Source organism: Neovison vison, chromosome 11, assembly GCF_020171115.1.
Source record: "Neovison vison isolate M4711 chromosome 11, ASM_NN_V1, whole genome shotgun sequence".
In the NCBI taxonomy this organism is placed as follows: Eukaryota; Metazoa; Chordata; class Mammalia; order Carnivora; family Mustelidae; genus Neogale; species Neogale vison.
Window position 1 is genome coordinate 23793755 of NC_058101.1, and position 17519 is coordinate 23811273.

At 39.2% G+C, this 17519-nt stretch overlaps 1 protein-coding gene across 1 annotated transcript in view; it reads left to right on the plus strand.

Annotated features, from left to right (window-relative positions):
* The window catches only part of NMU (neuromedin U), a 203180-nt gene that overhangs the window by 13368 nt on the left and 172293 nt on the right, over positions 1 to 17519 (plus strand). Inside the window, exons 2-3 of the mRNA XM_044225929.1 lie at positions 3641 to 3787; positions 4438 to 4489. Of these exons, the coding sequence (XP_044081864.1) occupies positions 3641 to 3787; positions 4438 to 4489 (199 nt within the window). The remainder of the gene's footprint in view (positions 1 to 3640; positions 3788 to 4437; positions 4490 to 17519) is intronic.

Consider the following 17519-nt stretch of genomic DNA (forward strand, 5'->3'; position numbering starts at 1 on the left):
TTATCTGACAGACAGAGATCACAAGTAGGTGGAGAGACAGACAGAGAGAGAGAGGAGGAAGCAGGTTCCCAGCTGAGCAGAGAGCCCGATGCTGGACTTGATCCCAGGACCCTGGGATCATGACCCAAGCCAAAGGGAGAGGTTTTAACCCACTGAGCCACCCAGGCGCCCCTATCTCATGTGTCTTAAAACAACCTTTTTACTAGCATTTTATAGAAATTAGAAGAAGCAAAATTAGATATGTGTGTGCTTGATCTCTTTTTCTCCAGGATGCTAATGCATTTTTCACTTCTAATAGTTTGTCTAAGATGGATGATGAGTTGTTAAAAAAAAAAAATCAGATCTCAATGATTTAAGGCTATGTTGTGCAGATACAGATTTTCCTGACTATTGAGGCTTTTTATACAAGCTGCTCATTTGTTTGCTTTGTCTCACCACCATCTTGGTAGATGGGGGCAGAATGTGTGGTGAAGTTCCCAACAACTTGTTTTACAACTTTTCTTTTCTGGTAAAAATGCAGGAAGGAAAGTGTTAAGAGTCATAGCTGAAAGTGGGAGTTTGCTGTTTTACATTATTTATGGTCTCTTAGCCCCCAGCTGGTTTCACTAGTTTAAAGTTCTAAAACCACCATTGCTTTCAATTAAAAAAAAAATAGGGAAAAGAATGTGTTGTTTCAAAATGCTGTATCTGCTCAAAATATTTTCATGTCTATCCTATGATGATATTAATTATGCATGTTCAGATAAAGAAACTGAGGAATGAAAAACCAATTAATCTCTGTAAGTATATATAGCGAATGAGGATTGGGGGGGAATCAGGAAAATCATAGTTTTTTTTCTTCCCCTCTTTCCAGTTGGTGGTGATGAGAAGGTGTCCACTCTTTTGAGAGGAGTTCAGTCTAGGGAGAATACTCTGGAACAGAAGTGCTGCGATTTATAACGACTATTTAGTGAGCATCTACTAAATTGCCTGACTATATGCAAATGCTTCACATGAATTTTCAGTAATCTTTATAGTGATTTTCCTTCTTTACAGATGGGAAACAGACAGGTTTAGAAACTGACTGAAATGTACACAACTTATGAATGCAGGAACTGGGGTTGGAACTAGGCTCTTGGACTTGAAAGCTCAGGATCTTTACAAGTACAGCTTCCTTTTGGGCATAGGTTAGTAGCTTAGTCTGGTGGTAAAATAGGGGGAAAGGGGCAATTACAATACTGTGTGATAGGCGTGTGGTGGAGGGCCGGTGTGGCTCTAAGAGCCTATGGAGCGGAGCCTGGGAAACTCCCTGGAGAAAATCGCCTACTGATGGAACAGTAGGAGCCAGCCAGGAAAAAAAAGGCCCAAAGAGCATTTCAGGCTGATCGTTCAAAGAGGCATTCCTATACCTAGAGGAAATCAGAGTATTTTAACAAGGGCCATTGGGAAGGAGGTGTGGCAGGAGATGGAGAAGCAGGGAGGGAAAAAAGAGGCGAGGTTAAAGAAGAAAGTGGAAGGAGTGAGGCCAACTAGAAAGAGCCTTTAAAATCTAATGAGAGAGTTAGTTAATCCTCAGGCCAATGAAGAACCATTCCTGACATGAGGCTCATTAAAACATGTCCATTCCTAAGTGTTAAGAGCACTAGAAGCATCTTTTGTTTTTTTGAGGTGACTCCGAGTGGACTCTTAGATGACTCCTGGATGGGGGTGGGTCCCAAGGAACACCAAGCCATAATTAGAAGCTTGGAATTTTCAGGCCTCCCCTCCACTTCTCCAGACAGGGGAGAAGGGTGGAAATGGGAGTTGGTAATCGACTGTGCCCACACGTTCCATGAAAATGCCATTAGCATAGGATTTGGGCAATTTTCAGAGAAGATGATGCACCCCAACTGAACTGGCACAGAATCTGCTGTGGTCAGTGCCCTTCCAGACCTCCCCCCTTGTACTTCTTCATCTGAATGTTTATCTGTATCCTTTATCATATCCTTCAGCAAATGTAAGTTTCCCCGAGTTCCCTGAGCTGTTCCAGGAAATAATCAAATCCAAAGCGAAGGAGCTCATGGAAACTCCAGTTTGCAGCCAGATTGGACAGATTTTGTTGGTAACCTGTTATTTGCAACGGGCATCTGAAGTAGGGTCCAGAGTTGTGGAACTGAGCCCTTCATCTGTGGGATCTGACACTGTGTCCACATAGATAGTGCTCAAATCCCGTTAAACTGTAGGTCTCCCAGCTGGCGTCACCGAGAATTACTTGATGTGGAAAAAAAACCTCTGTACGTTTGGTGACCAGATATGAAGTGCTTTGTGTGAGTTTTAAAGGAGAAACACAGGAGGAAGATACAGGAGGAGAACAGATTTCTCCAGCTCACTGTGTTTCTCTCCTAAGGTTCTTGGCTTTTGGAGGGTCTTCCAAAAGAGAACTTCACTCTTCATGAAGCTTTAAACTTGCTACTCCTTTCTGCGAAGAGAACCTAAAAAGGCAACCTACCTCTTTCTACATGTGTATTTTCTCCCGGTCAAGCACTTTGCCATCGTCATTCCCTCCATTTCTGGCATGACTCTGTTTTGTTTGTTTGTTTGTTTTAAGATTTTATTTATTTATTTGACAGAGAGAGATCACAAGTAGATGGAGAGGCAGGCAGAGAGACAGAGAGAAGCAGGCTCCCTGCTGAGCAGAGAGCCCGATGCGGGACTCGATCCCAGGACCCAAGATCATGACCTGAGCCAAAGGCAGCAGCTTAACCCACTGAGCCACCCAGGCACCCCCTGGCATGACTCTGTTTTGAGGCCTCTCCAACAGAACACCCCGGGAACACCGCGGGGGACCAGCTCATTATGCGACCATGGCTAGATGGCATTGTAGGTACTTAAAAAACAACCAAAGTGTATTTAACTTCGTTTCCCATGAAATGGAAAGCAAATTTTGTTAAGCTGCTCCATCAAAACTATAAGCGGAAACTTATAAATCAGCCTAGGAAGAGAACCTCCAGGCCCCTTTGAGCCGTCAGTACCATTCATCCCGGAGCCAAGTAAAAAGACTCTGGCTTACACCGCCCACTTCCACGAAGTTCTTTTATGGCTTTTTTTTATCCCCTACCATTTCTGAGCTTTCCGTAAGGGCTCAGATTCAGACTTCCCCGCAGAGAAGGTTGACTTAGGGCGGGTCCGCGCTCCCCTGGGGGCCCGGGCTTGCGGGGCTGGGGGCGAGGCTCCACGAGGAGGGCGTGTCCTAGAGCCCGACCCTGTGCGCTCGCGCCGGGCAGGCACTAGCGCTTAAAAGAAACACCCGCGTACCCAACCGCGCTTCTCAAACTTTGCACGTAAGGGCACCTCTTTGCCGGTCACCACCCTGAGGGTCTCCCTCACTCCCGCAAAATTTATTTTAGAGTCACATTTATTTTAGAGTTCCTTTTAAGAACGAATGTAAATACTACATCTACCTCCACAGTGTACCCTTAGTAGTTTCCAAATAAAAGTAAAGGTTCAAATTGCCCCACCTCCATGCACGCTGCACGGCCACGCTAGCACCTCCCTCCCCATCCCGGGCTCACCCGTGGACTGCCTAACCGGAGCAGCCCGGGGGCAGGAAATCTAAAGCGGAGCTGAGCCCGAGGGGCGGGGCCGAGGCAGGGCCTCCCGGCGCCCCGCCCCCTCCCTCCAGACGACGGCGTCCCCGGGGAGGGCGAGCGCCGAGGTTCCCGAGTGGCAACGGCCGGGTCCCAGTCCTGCGGGGGCCGGAGGGAAGCTCCGGCGGGCGGGGGGCCGGGACCCTGACACTCCTCTGCGGACTGACCCGGTAGACGAAAAGGTAACAGCCGCTCAGGCGCCCGCCTGCCCCGGCCAGGGCCGCCTTTGCCATGAGGGCTCCCCTGGGCGTGCTGGTTCCGAACGCCGGCCGGAGCGCGCGGCTCCTTCGCCGGGACCCGGGGGGAAGCGGCCATTGCAGCGAAGCCCGCCCCCTCCTCGACTTGCTGGCACCCCCTGACGGCAGAATCGCTGCCTTCTCTCTGCGGGGGAACGTGCCTACTCGCCACGGACCCTTCCCACCCTCTTGAGTCAGCTGTGACTAAGAGGTCAGTGTGGTTTCCAAAACTAGGAGGTGGAAGAGAAAGAGTCCAGATTTTCTATATTTGCCTCTAGAGAGTGCAAGAATCAGAGATCTGGCCCCTGGGGTTGATTGTAAGTGTCCCTCCAAGTATGGGGTGTGGCTTTGTGGAAAGCCTTGAGGAAGACTCTGGTCTTGTGACTGGGGTCACACAGCATAGGTGAGAGAGGGGTTTTATTTTTGGTTTTGGTTTTTCCGTCAGGAGCTAGGTGAAGAAGACGTCTAGTGAGGGTCTGCGGCAGAAGCAGATATCAGCCAATGTGGAGATAGTACCCGCTCTTTTATTCAGCTGCACTTCCCTTAAAAAAAAAAGAATGAAATATAATTAACATACAGTGTTATATTACTTTCAGGTGCACAGCCTACGAATTCACCTGTTCTGCACATTAGTTAATGCTCATCAAGGTACGTGTACTCTTAATCCCTTTATCTATTTCATCCATACCTCCTCCTACTTCCCCTCTGGCAGCCAGGAGTTTTTCCTCTGTATTTAAGAGTCATCCTCCATTATTATTATTATTATTATTATTATTTTGGTCTTGGTTTGTTTTATTTCTTAAATTCCACAAACGAGTGAAATCATATGGTATTTGTCCTTTTCTGACTCCCTTATTTCACTTACATTACATCCATGTTGTTGCAAATGGCAAAATCTCATTTTTTGTGGGTATTATTCCATGGTATAGATATACCACATCTTTCTCCATTCACCCGTGGATGAACACTTCGGTTGCTTCCATTATCTTGGCTATTGTAAATAATGCTGCAAAAACATTGGGATGCATATAACTTTTGGAATTAGTGTTTCTGTTTTTTCCTTTGGGTAAATACCGAGTAGTGAGATTTCTGGATCATATGGTAATTCTATTTTTAAGTTTTTGGCTTTTGAGGAACTTCCATACTGTTTTCTACAATGGCTGCACCAGTTTGCATTCCCACCAACAGTGCGCAAGGGTTGCTTTTCTTCCACATCTTTGCTGACTCTTGTTTTTTCTTGTCTTTTTTTCTAGCCATTGTGACAGGTGTAAGGTGATAGCTCAATGTGGTTTTGATTTTCATTTCCCTGATGATGCTGAGCATCTTTTCATGTGTCTTTTGACCATCTGTACATCTTCTTTGGAAAAAAGTCTATTCAGCTCCTCTGCCCATTTATAAAATCAGGTATTTTTTTTGGTGTTGAGTTCTTTTTTGGTGTATGAGTTCTTTATGTATTTTTTTGGTATTGACCCTTTATCAGGTATATCATTTGCAAATATCTTCTCCCATTCAGTAGGTTGCCTTTTTGATTCGTTGATGGTTTCCTTTGCTGTGTGAAAGCTTTTTATTTTGGTGTATTCCCAGTACTTTTGTTTCCCTTGCCCGAGAAGATACAACTAGAAAAATGTTTCTATAACTGACAGCAAAGAAATGACTGCTATGCCTTTTTCTAGGAATTTTATGGATTCAGATCTCACATTTATGTCTTTAATCTATTTTTACTTCATTTTTGTGTATAGTGTAAGAAAGTGGTCCAGTTTCATTCTTTTACACATAGCTATCCAGTTATCCCAACCCCATTTGTTGAACAGACTTTTTCCCATTATATATTCTTGCCTCTTTTTTCGTGGATTAATAGGCCATATAAGTGTGGATTTACTTCTGGGTTCTCTATTGTGTTCCATTGTTCTAGTGTTTATTTTTGTGCCAGTACCATACTGTTTTTATTACGGTAGCTTTGTCATTTATTTTGAAATCTGGGATTGTGATACCTTCAGCTTTGTTCTTCCTCAGATTGCTTTGGCTATTCAGGCAGGGTCTTTTGTTGTTCCATACAAATTTTGGTATTGTTTTCTCTGGTTCTGTAAAAACTGCTATTGGTATTTTGATAAGAGTTTCATTAAATTTGTAGGTTGCTTTGGGTACTGTGGGCATTTTAACAATGTTTATTCTCCCAATCCATTCATTTGTGTCATCTTCAATTTCTTTCATCAATATTTTACAGTTTGGGGGGTATAAGTCTTTTACCTCATTGGTTGAGTTTATTCCTAGATATTTTGTTCTTTTTTTGGGAAATTATAAATGGGGTTGTTTTCTTAATTTCTTTTGTGTTACTTTCTGCTGCATTAGTGTATAGATATACAACAGATTTATTTATTTATTTATTTGACAGACAGAGATGACAAGTAGGCAGAAAGGCAGGCAGAGAGAGAGGAGGAAGCAGGTTCCCTCCTGAGCAGAGAGCCTGATGTGGGGCTCCATCCCAAGACCCTGAGATCATGACCTGAGCTGAAGGCAGAGGCTTTAACCCACTGAGCCACCCAGGTGCCCCACAACAGATTTTTATATATTAGTTTCTGTCCTGTAACCGAACTTATCAGTTCTAGAAGTTTTTTGGTGGAGTCTTTAAGGTTTTCGATATATAGCATCATGTCATCCGAGTGACATGACTTTTACTTATAGTGAGTTTTACTTATTTCTTACCAACTTATTACCATTTATTTCTTTTTCTTGTCTGATTGCTACAGCTAGGATGTTCAGTATTATGTTGAATAAAAGTGGCAAGAGTTGACATCCTTGTCTTTTTCCTATCTTAGAGGAAAAGCTCTCTCTTTTTCACACCAATCCCTATTCTTTAATAATAAACACAAAAAAGGTTACACTTCCTTGATTTTGAACTTGGAGAAAATGTCAGATAAAAATGATGTGCACATTTATTTAGGTTGTCACCTAGATGTGGAATCTTTAGATTGCCCTTAACTAATGTTTGAATAGAAATCTCACTTGTGGACCCCTGGTTAGCACTTGGGCAATGAGACACCTGGTACAGGTATTTCTGAGGACATAGTAGTAGCAACAACAGTAACATAACATTTATTGAGCAATATTTACTATGTGCTATGTGTGATTCTAAGTGAATTACATACACTACGTAATATATAATGGTATTCTGAATATTTTCATCCATTAGTTCTTAGTTTTGACAAGCATATGAAAGAGCTGCTGTCATTAGAGCTGCTATCATTCAGTTCCAGGAAAACTGAAATAGTTTTCAGGTAAGTAGGAGTCCCCATTCTCCAGGTGCTATGAATACAGGCTGCCAACAGCTCACAACTGTACCTTCTCTCTAGAATTCCCTGTTGATGGAAGCTGGCCTGCCAAGAAATGCCCAGGAGGTTACGCCCCAAGACTCCCAGGTGTAGCCTATGGCTAAAAGATGACAGATCCTGGGGTACCATCCCTTCTGCCTTAAAGAGGAGCCCTTTGGCCATGGCATTGGCAGCCTTTTTGCCATGTGCTAGGCAGCTTCCTGTGGATCAGGTTGGGGTGGACTGCCGTTGGACCCACATCTTTGCCTTGCTTTTCCCTTTTCCTTATCCTGCTTACCCTACTTACAGTTTTTACCTGAGAACTGCAAATCATTTGCAAAACAGTCGTCATCTCAGGCTCTGTTTCTGTGAAACCCAGCCTAACACAACTACTCTGCTACCCTGGGTTGTGAAATTTTCAAAGTTTTATTCTTTATTCACTAGGGATGTATTTTTCTCTGGAAAGACAGATAATCCACTGGTTTCAAACATGTATCAGATGACTTTCTCTTTTGATTAACATAATGAAATATATTATGGAAGCTTTGCTGCTAAAATAGTGCTTTATTTGGGTAAAGGAAATGATAGAATGAATGACTTCCCTGAGATGCTGTTTGAAGAATACTTTATTCCTATCAGGGATGCAGATACCCAGAGTGGGTGATAGATAAATGTTTGTTCATTGGCTTCTTGATTGAAGAAATGGATTATGAGAAGGAAACATGTTGAGAGTATTTTTAACATCTTTGTAGAAGTATAGTTGACATAATGAAAGTGTACATTCGGTAAGTTTATCCATTATATACCCATAAGCCATCATCACAGTCAAAATAATGAAACTATCCATTAGTCCCCAAAGTTTCCTCAGCCCTTTTGTAATACTTCCTATCCTGCCCCCAGGCAATCACTGATTTGCTTTTGTTATAGTAGTATAAGGTTGACAAAGACCTTAGAAGTCTTGCAGTTTGGGTCACTGAGTTGTTGAGCATACCGAGGCGTGAGGCATATGAAGATTTCCATGAAACTCTATGGGGGAAGTTGAAATAACTGGGATCGGGTGCCATCTGCTCAGGGGAAAGGAAATAGATACAAAGTACAAAGCTGGACTCTGATGACAACTTTGGCATGCAAGACACATACTCCAAAGTGTGAGGCGAATGCAGATGAGGTTCGGGCAAACTTTGGGATTGGGCCAGTCTGGGATTTTGTTACAGGTTAAAGGAGGCCTTGGGAGAGTGATCCTTATAATGCACAACGCAAATAAAACATATAAATAAAACTCACCACCAAAGCCTGGAATTCCAAGGATAGCACTAGAAAGGGAAATTCCTGGTAGGTGGGGCAGGTGATTTTTGTCCTTCAAGTCCTTCATCCTCTTGGTTCATCCTCTTGGTTTTCTTCTCGGTCACTCCTGACTGTGGGAGACATGCTTTCCCACTGTAACCCTTCAGCCCAGTTTGCTACCTTGTGGTGTAGTGAAATGTGGTTAGAATATTCAGAGGCCCTGCTGAAGACTCTGGCAAAAGCAACACAGAGAGAAGAAAACGAGAGCAATTATTTTAGATGATCTGGCATCAAAACATAGTTTTGTTGTCTTTGCTTTATACTCCTGCTCTGCTTCTACACCGTCTCCCATGCCTAGAAATCTCCATCGGTTCTTTGAGATCCAAGCCAGGCCCCATTCTTTCTTTCTCCTCTCATTTTTTTGCTACTTTGTGGAGGGTTCTTAGGGCACAACAACTGATGCTTAACTTCATCTGGCCCTTGACCTCATGGTCTAGATCCTTTCTGCCCAATAGAAATATAACACAATCCACACATGGGAGCCACTTAAATTTGCATTTTCTTTTTTTTTTTTTTTAAAGATTTTATTTTATTTATTTGAGAGAGACAGTGAGAGAGAGAATGAGCAAGGAGAAGGTCAGAGAGCGAAGCAGACTCCCCATGGAGCTGGGAGCCTGATGTGGGACTCGATCCCGGGACTCCAGGATCACGCCCTGAGCCGGAGGCAGTCGTCCAACCAACTGCGCCACCCAGGCGTCCCAAATTTGCATTTTCTAATAGACACACTTAAAACGGGAGAAAAGAAGTAGGTGAAATTATTTTTAATAATGTATTTTCAGCCCCGTATCTCCAAAATGCAATCCTTTCAACAGGTAATATACAAATTATTGATGATATATTTTACATTCTGTTATACTAAGTCTTTGAAATCCAATGGGTGTTTTACATTTATAGCACACCTCAATTTGGACCAGCCCAATTTACATTCTGGACAGTGCCAATCTAGATATAGCATCATGGCCTGCATCCAAAATTAATTAGGTGTTCTGGGGAATAGAGGAGGAAGATGAGTTTTATTTTGGACACACTGAGTTTGGGGTAAGCATTCCTGTGGACCTTAACAGTAGGCTTTTGGAAATGCAGTTCTAGAGCAGTAAGACAGAGAGCATTTTCCAACTTCATTTTTCAGAGCAACATGTAACACCTTCACAGTAAGTTACCCATTTCACCTTGTTTTTTTGAATCCATACTTTAGAGTTCTTTCCCAGAACCCAACTTGCACATGAACCTGTATATCTTCTATTCCAGTCAATTTATCTCCATGGTAGATTGTTTTCTTACATGTTTACTCTAACATATATTTTTTCCTACATATTTTTATTGTCTTCCCCTTTGGGTACATTGAAGAGAGTTGAGCAGGAGAGTGGGCAGTTTTACTTGAACATAAAGAATCATTCCATTAATGAACTAGTGTTCAACATGAGCAATCATTCTAAATATAATTTGCTTAGTATTTTTTATCTGCATTTTAATAACTAGTTTTAAGAGTAGCCAAAATCTGCAATATCTTAATTTTTTTCTAATATAAAGGTGATGGAGAGTAATGATATCTCCTTCAGAAAAGTGTGTTGTTTTTGTTTTTAATTTTGTTTTTACAGTGGCAATATTCAGTGTTTCAAGGATATGGGGAAATGGACACTGTCATCCATTGTTGGTGGGAATGTAAATTTCTCCAGGGATCATGGAAGGCAATTTGACAATGTATTTTCAAATTTGAAATGTGCATACCTTTGTATCTGAAACTCTAGTTTTAGAAATTTACTCCAGAGAGTAATTGGATAAGTGCACAAATTTGTATGTGCAGGAATGTTGATCCTATTATAGTTAATAATTTTTAAAGGAAACAACGTATTTCAACAACTATTGGGTGCCTACCTATGCTAGGCATTGTAGTAGGTATGGGGCTATAAGAATTAATCAGATATAGTTGGGCCCTGTCTTCATGTAGTTTATGGTATAGGAAAGAAGACAGCCAATTAAACGTTCATTAGCATTAGCATTGCAGAGCTAATGGTATAGAAACTGTGGTTCAGGTGCATGCAAAGGGAGCTAAACACAGACTTGATGAGGCCGTGAATAATGGTAAGTAGAATTTTGCTAGATTTCCGCTTTAAATGTAAGTATATTACTTATACAATCAGAAAGAAGTGTAGCTTTTTAAAAATTTGAAATAAAATGAAATAATACAAGCTGGGTGTAGGAAATTTGGCAGTTAAAATATCTTCAAGATGACAGATGGTCAGTTGTAACAATTTGGTATATTTTCCGCCATTCTTTATACTCATATTAATGTACTGGCTCTTTTCACAATGATACATGTTTCATAGCTCTGTTTGAAATTTTAGTATATTTAATATTAAAAATAATTTGAGCTTACTACTTATATATCACAGAGTGATATCACAGAGTGAAATTTATTTCTGAAAATTACAGTTTATTATGCTTTCAGAGCTAAGTTCCTATGTGTATTTGGGGGAATATATTGACATCAAATAAAACAATTCACTTTTCTTTGTTTTTTAAAAAAATTTGGTGCAATTAAATTATTACATGTTAATCATATCAGTAATTTTTTTCTGGTTTCTGGTATTCATTGGAGATTACAGGGTTAAACTGGTTAAAAGTTCATTTTTCATGGGCTCATGTGAATAATATTATGAGATCTCATTAGAACAGTGCTAGCCAAGATGGGAGTGTTAATTTGCTTCACATTGTACAATGTAGTTCCTAATGTCGGCAGGAGGCATAGTGGAGCAAATTTCCTTGACTTTGGTAGACTATGGTACTGCTGTCACGAATTCCTTTTTTTAAAATAGCTGCTAAAAACCAGGAGAATTAAGTCAGCAAATTCTATATGTCATTCATAGTATGTTAAATAACCAGGAGAGTTTCCTCCTTATATAGGAAGCCTAAAAATGTAAACTGCTTTTCTGAGTTAATACATGCAAAATGCTTGGAATAAGTCTTGAAACATACTAAGTGCTTAATAAATTACTACTACTATTAATTAGTATACTATAATATATATAGTTATGTATATATTATAATTACTACTACTATTAATAAGAGCAAACAAGCTATCAGAATAAGTCTAGGAGTATTTTAGATCTATTTTTTTTTTAAGATTTTATTTATTTATTTGACAGAGAGAGATCACAAGTAGGCAGAGAGGCAGGCAGAGAGAGAGAGAGGAGGAAGCAGGCTCCCTGCTGAGCAGAGAGCCCGATGCGGGACTCGATCCCAGGACCCTGAGATCATGACCCGAGCCGAAGGCAGCGGCTCAACCCACTGAGCCACCCAGGTGCCCCAGTATTTTAGATCTATATTCAGATTCTCATCATTGGGTATGGGACGTGAAGAGTAAATTGATATCAAGATGTTGCAAGGCAGTCATACTGTTTCATGTTAATGCCTAAGACCTGGAATAAAATGTTAAAGAAACATATTCTGTTGGGATAAATGAACTCAACTGAACTGAGTTGCATTTCACCTTATAGCATTATCCTTAGTTTGTAACACTATTTTGAAATTGAATTCCCTAGGCCAAAAGTACTGTTGATGCTCTTGAATAGGTTCATGGAGTCTTTTTGGTGACTGTGATCCTTATTTAACTGAGTTGACATGAGATTCAACTACATTCAGAGGGTGATTCATATCCATAATTCAAGTAGCTTATCATCATCCAAGCAATTCTCAATTTGCTATAATGATTTTATTGTCTTTGTTATAATCAAATGTGTCTATGTATATTATCAGTGAATTCCATACTTGGTACTTCAGTTCTTTTAAGTAAATCTGCTTTTAAAGGTTATTTCAACAAAGTTTATGTGTAAAGTTAAAATTACATAAACATAACGTGTTCCCTAGACTATAGATCCTGCCCAAATTTTTGGAAGAAATCGTGTCTATGGGGCCATGTAGAATGCATTCAATGTAAATACACTTTGTTTTACTGAGAAAAGATTTTTAAAAAGCTGAAAACACTGTTGTTCATTCAACTTAAAGAAACGAAGGAAAATCTCAGAGAGGTGAAGAAATAGATTTTTCCCCCGATATATGATTATTCCAATGTATGAATAGATTATTCTAATGTTATCCATTATGCTTTTCTATCACTTTAAGCAAATGCAGGTTAACACTATAAAAGCATAATGCCAAATTATTTTTTTAATATTTTTACTCTTCTAATCCTTATCTTAGTTTTAGGGTTGTGCCAAACAAAATGGGATTAAATAAAGAGGATTGGAATATTTATATTTTGTTTTGGTTTGATGAAGTTGTTCTTTTCTTTCATTTATGTTATCCTTTGATTAAAGAAATATTCATTAGGGTGCTACTGTGTATTACATTTGAGGCCTGTATTTGAAATAATTGATTTTGAGTATAAATAAATTTATTTAAGCCTATTAAAATGTTTTCTGTAATTTTAATTTACTAAACTTTGAACAAACTTTAGTGATCTGTTACATATATATGGATTTCTGCTTCTAAGAGATTAGGTGGACCTTCTCTGCTTCTATTAAAATTTTAATATACTTAGGTAAATTGGATTTACATTTGTCATTTTTTAGCCTTTAGAGGATGTTTTGTAAACCAGCTATAAAGTAAAAAGAGGTATTGATTTTTAGACATTTTAAGATATGAAGCATTTCAGAGTATCCTAAAAAATAAAGTGCTGTATTATAAGTATTCATCATCTTTGGCATCAGATGGTTCTAAAAGTCAATATTTTCTGTGTTTGTCAAATTAGCTTGAATCCACCTATGCCATTTTAGCCTGGGAAGATCTAACCCTAGTAAATATCATATCCATGGAAGCTCTTGTTACTAAGAGCTGAAATTCTCGTGTGGGTATAGATCATCCTTAACAGTGAATTTATAACTTGGAAAAAGTAGTATAAACAAACATGATGGAAGTTAAATTTATCTTTCTCATGGAACCTATTTTAAGTGGAGAAATATGTTCCTGAAGGTATAAAAATAGGCTCTATATTTACTCCACTCGTTATGAATCATAGACATACTATGAAGTATATAGTTCCTTGAATATGCATAAGGCAGTCAGGATGGCATTAAATTACCCAGCACTTGTAATGTACTGGCAGACATCACCAGAAGAGGTTTTCCAGGGTAGGAAGAAGTGCTAGGGGGATGAGAATTCTGATGGTGGGTGGCTTGTAGGGTCAAGCGCTGAGGGCAGTGTATCTTATGAACTAAGTAGCACATTAGCTCCTCATCATTGCCGCACATGAACCCCCTGTGGGTTTTGTTTTGTTTGTTTTTTGCCTACTAACAAATTTATTTATTAATACTTAATTTATCTCTCTGCTTTTCCAAATCAAAAATATATCTTACTGTCAATCAGCACTTTGGTTCATGCCGAGTTGCCATGATTCCAGCCAAAGCAAATAAGAGTAATAATATTCTGGGAAGCTTTATTACAGGGCATTTGTGATCTCATTAGATTGTTGGAAATATTCAAAGTTAAAAAAATCCCTGCTCACCCCTAGACCCCTTTTAATTCTTTAACTAGCTCTAGAAGTGACGCATTGGAAATCTTTGTTCTGGCTGTTGTCAGCAAGACACTGGTAGGGATGAGTAGTTTGTACAGAATCAGATGGGAATAATTCTGGGAATAAAAGGATTGTAAACCAGAGAATACCCTCTCTACATTGTCCTAAAGGTAGATGTATACCTGAATGCCACGTGCATTTTAGGTAAAAATGCACTTCTTACCCAAGGTTCATCTTGGGTAAGAAAGCCCCAAGGTGAACATAACTACATTCCTTGTGCTTTAACCACCTTTCTACGAAGTGCCGGCTACCAGCTTCTGTTTGCTTCATGCCCCCTCAGTGGGATGCCCCATCTACCCATCCAGCCGCCAGTGCTGATCTACATCCGTGTTGCAGCGGCCAGGAGGAGAAATGGGTTGATTGTAGTGTACTCGGGTCTGCAGCTGGGTGCATTGCGATAGGGCCACTTCACAGAGCAACCTTCAGATAGCTACCCCAGCCCGACGCCGGGGAGATTTCAGTTTGGGCAACTTGCACATGCAAATTGCACAGGTGAATAGTAATAATGGGTTACTGGTTTGAGTCACCTGGAAGGGAGACCCACTAATTCCCAGTTACTGAGTGTAAGCCCTGAGTTTACCTGAAATTTAAAAAAAAAATTAAACTTTTTATTTTGATAGTTTTAGATTTACAGAAGAGTTTTAAAGATAGTACTGACAGTTCCTATATACTCTGTACCCAGCTTCTCCTATGTAGTCATGCTACAGTGTTCAAAACTAAGAGGGGTGCCTGGGTGGCTCATTTGTTAAGCATCTGCCTTCGGCTCAGGTCATGAACCCAGGGTCCTGGGATCGAGCCCCTCATCAGGCTCCATCCCAGGGTCCTGGGATCAAGCCCTGAATGGCCCCTCCATCCCAGGGTTCCGGGGTCGAGCCCCGTCCCATCCCAGGGTCTTGGGATCAAGCCCCGAATCAGGCTCCCTGCTCCGTGGGAAGCCTGCTTCTCCCTCTCCCACACTGCCTGCTTATGTTCCCTCTCTCGCTGTCTCTGTCTCTGTCAAATAAATAAATAAAAGCTTAAAAACAAAAACCTAAGAAATTGAGATTAGTTCTACAAACGCAATTAGCTGCAGACTAACTAACTGTTTCCCTGGTGTTTCCACTAAATGACTTTTTTTCTCCCCTGTTCCACAGTTCAGATAAGGATACTACACTGCCTTTAGTTGTCGTGTCTCCTTAGTCTCCTTTAATCTGTGACAGCTCCTCAGGTCTTTTGGCTTTAATTTTGAAGAGTATTGGTTAGATGTTTTGTAGTATGTTCATCAGGTTGGGTTTGCCTTTTTTTCCACATGATAAGACTGAGGTTGTGAATTTGGGGTACAATGAGATCAATAGATCTTATTAATGGTGATCTTAACCTTGATCACTTGGCTTAGGTTGTGTGCTAGGTCTCTCTGCTGTGAAGTTACAAGTTTCCTCTTTCCATACTCTGTTCTTTGGAACTAAGTTACTAAGTCTAGACCATTAGAGTTTATAAGTCCAGTCTAGGGAATCTGAGATCCATCTCCTGGAAGGAGTATTTAAGAAATTGAAGACATATGTTGAAAACACCACAGTTATTAATAAATATTAGATGAGAGATTTATGGCCAATGTGGATACCCTGTTCCTCTTTAAAGTTTCACTCACAAATTTTAACATTCATCAGTGGATGTTGCCTGAAGCAATTATTACTTTGGTATTGTGAAAACAAATGATGGAAACCTTATTAAAGATGGAGTCCAGAAATCCTGCAGGGAAGTTCTCACAACCCTAAACAGGAGGAAACTTACTTTACATACCTCAGTATGAAGAAGGAAGAATTTCACCTTATTCAGCAATGAGCCAGCCATTGGGAAACTGCCGCACTCCTCCAATGAGAAGCTGTTACCACCCTGAATTCTTTGAAACAGAGCCTCTCAACGTCTTCCTTTCCTCCTTAAAAGCAAACCCCTCTCTTCTGTTTTCTGGTCTTGCCTTTGATTCTCCATAATTTGTTTGTCCTGCATTGTAGTTCTCTGTAACTTTTGAATAAGCTTAATTTTGCTGATAAAATGGCTTGTTTTTTGTTTATTTGAAAGCCAGTAGTACTCTAATGATGATGTTCTATTTTCCTCTTTGTTCCTGTAATTATAGTTCTTCTGTAGGAAGAATTGCCTCTTTTCATTTGTTCATTCATTTGTGTATTTATATCAGTATGGTCTCATGGATATTTATTGACTTAGGGGTGTTTATTTTATTTACTTCATTGTTTATTGTATTGCTTAAATGATCCCAGCTCTGGCCATCAGAAACTCTTAAGAGTTGGTTCCTGTGTCATTTCGAGGAACCCATGTCTTCTTTCTTCTCTCATTTTCTTTTTATGCACTTACTTTCTGGCGCTATAAGATACTCCTCCTGGCTCTTATCTTGTATTTTTTGTGTCCTAGCCCAAGAATCAGTATTTTTTGAAGAATTGTGGATCCTCTGATTGGAGAATGGTATTTAGAAACCTAAATCTGGCCTCTTGGTGTTCTTGTTGCCACTAGAGAGTCATTGTTTCTAGACCCCTTCAGTGCGTAGAGCTAGCAAATGTTTGTATGTGTACTAACCCATGTATCTATCTCTTTATATCTTCATCTGTATATATATATATTAAAATAAATATTTGTTCACACTGGTATCTTTAACTTCATCCTGTTACTACAGGGTTTATTCTGGCATTCCCCTTTGCTTGTTTGTAATTTCTTTGTTTCACAGATTCTTTGTTTCACAAACCTGGCAGTCATTATCTACAATATATTTATTTATTTATTCAACTCTAGTATGTGTGGAAAATAGTTTCCTAATTGCTGAACTGAACCTATGTGAGATACATACTTACCAACTAAGTCCAATATTTTGTCTTTAGCCTGATAGTATAAAAACTCTATTATACAAAGTTATTTATCCATGAAATCATGGATCAGCTGGTGAGTGGATAAACTGATACCTCTATACAACTAGGCAATAAATAAATAAATACATAAACTGAATTTATAAATAATTTATATTGAATTTATAAATAAATTTATAAATATATTTATATATATTTATAAATTTATAATTTATATATATTTATATATATTTATAAATTTATTTATAAATTCAATATAAATTATTTATAAATTTATTTATAAAAATTTATAATTTATAAATTTACAATAATTTATAAATTTATATAAAATATATAAATTTATAAAAATTTATAATATAAATTTATTTTATAAATAAATTTATAAATTTATATTGAATTTATAAATAAATAAACTGAATAAATAAATAAACTTTATTAAAATAAATAAATAAATAAACTGTTGATTCACATGAGACAAGCAGATCTTTAATGCATTTTGCTAAGTCAGTCAGAGAAAGCAGTGTATTTTGTGATTCTATTTACATGATATTGTGGAAGGCAAAACCATAGGGAAAGAAAACAAATCAGCAGTTGACAGAATT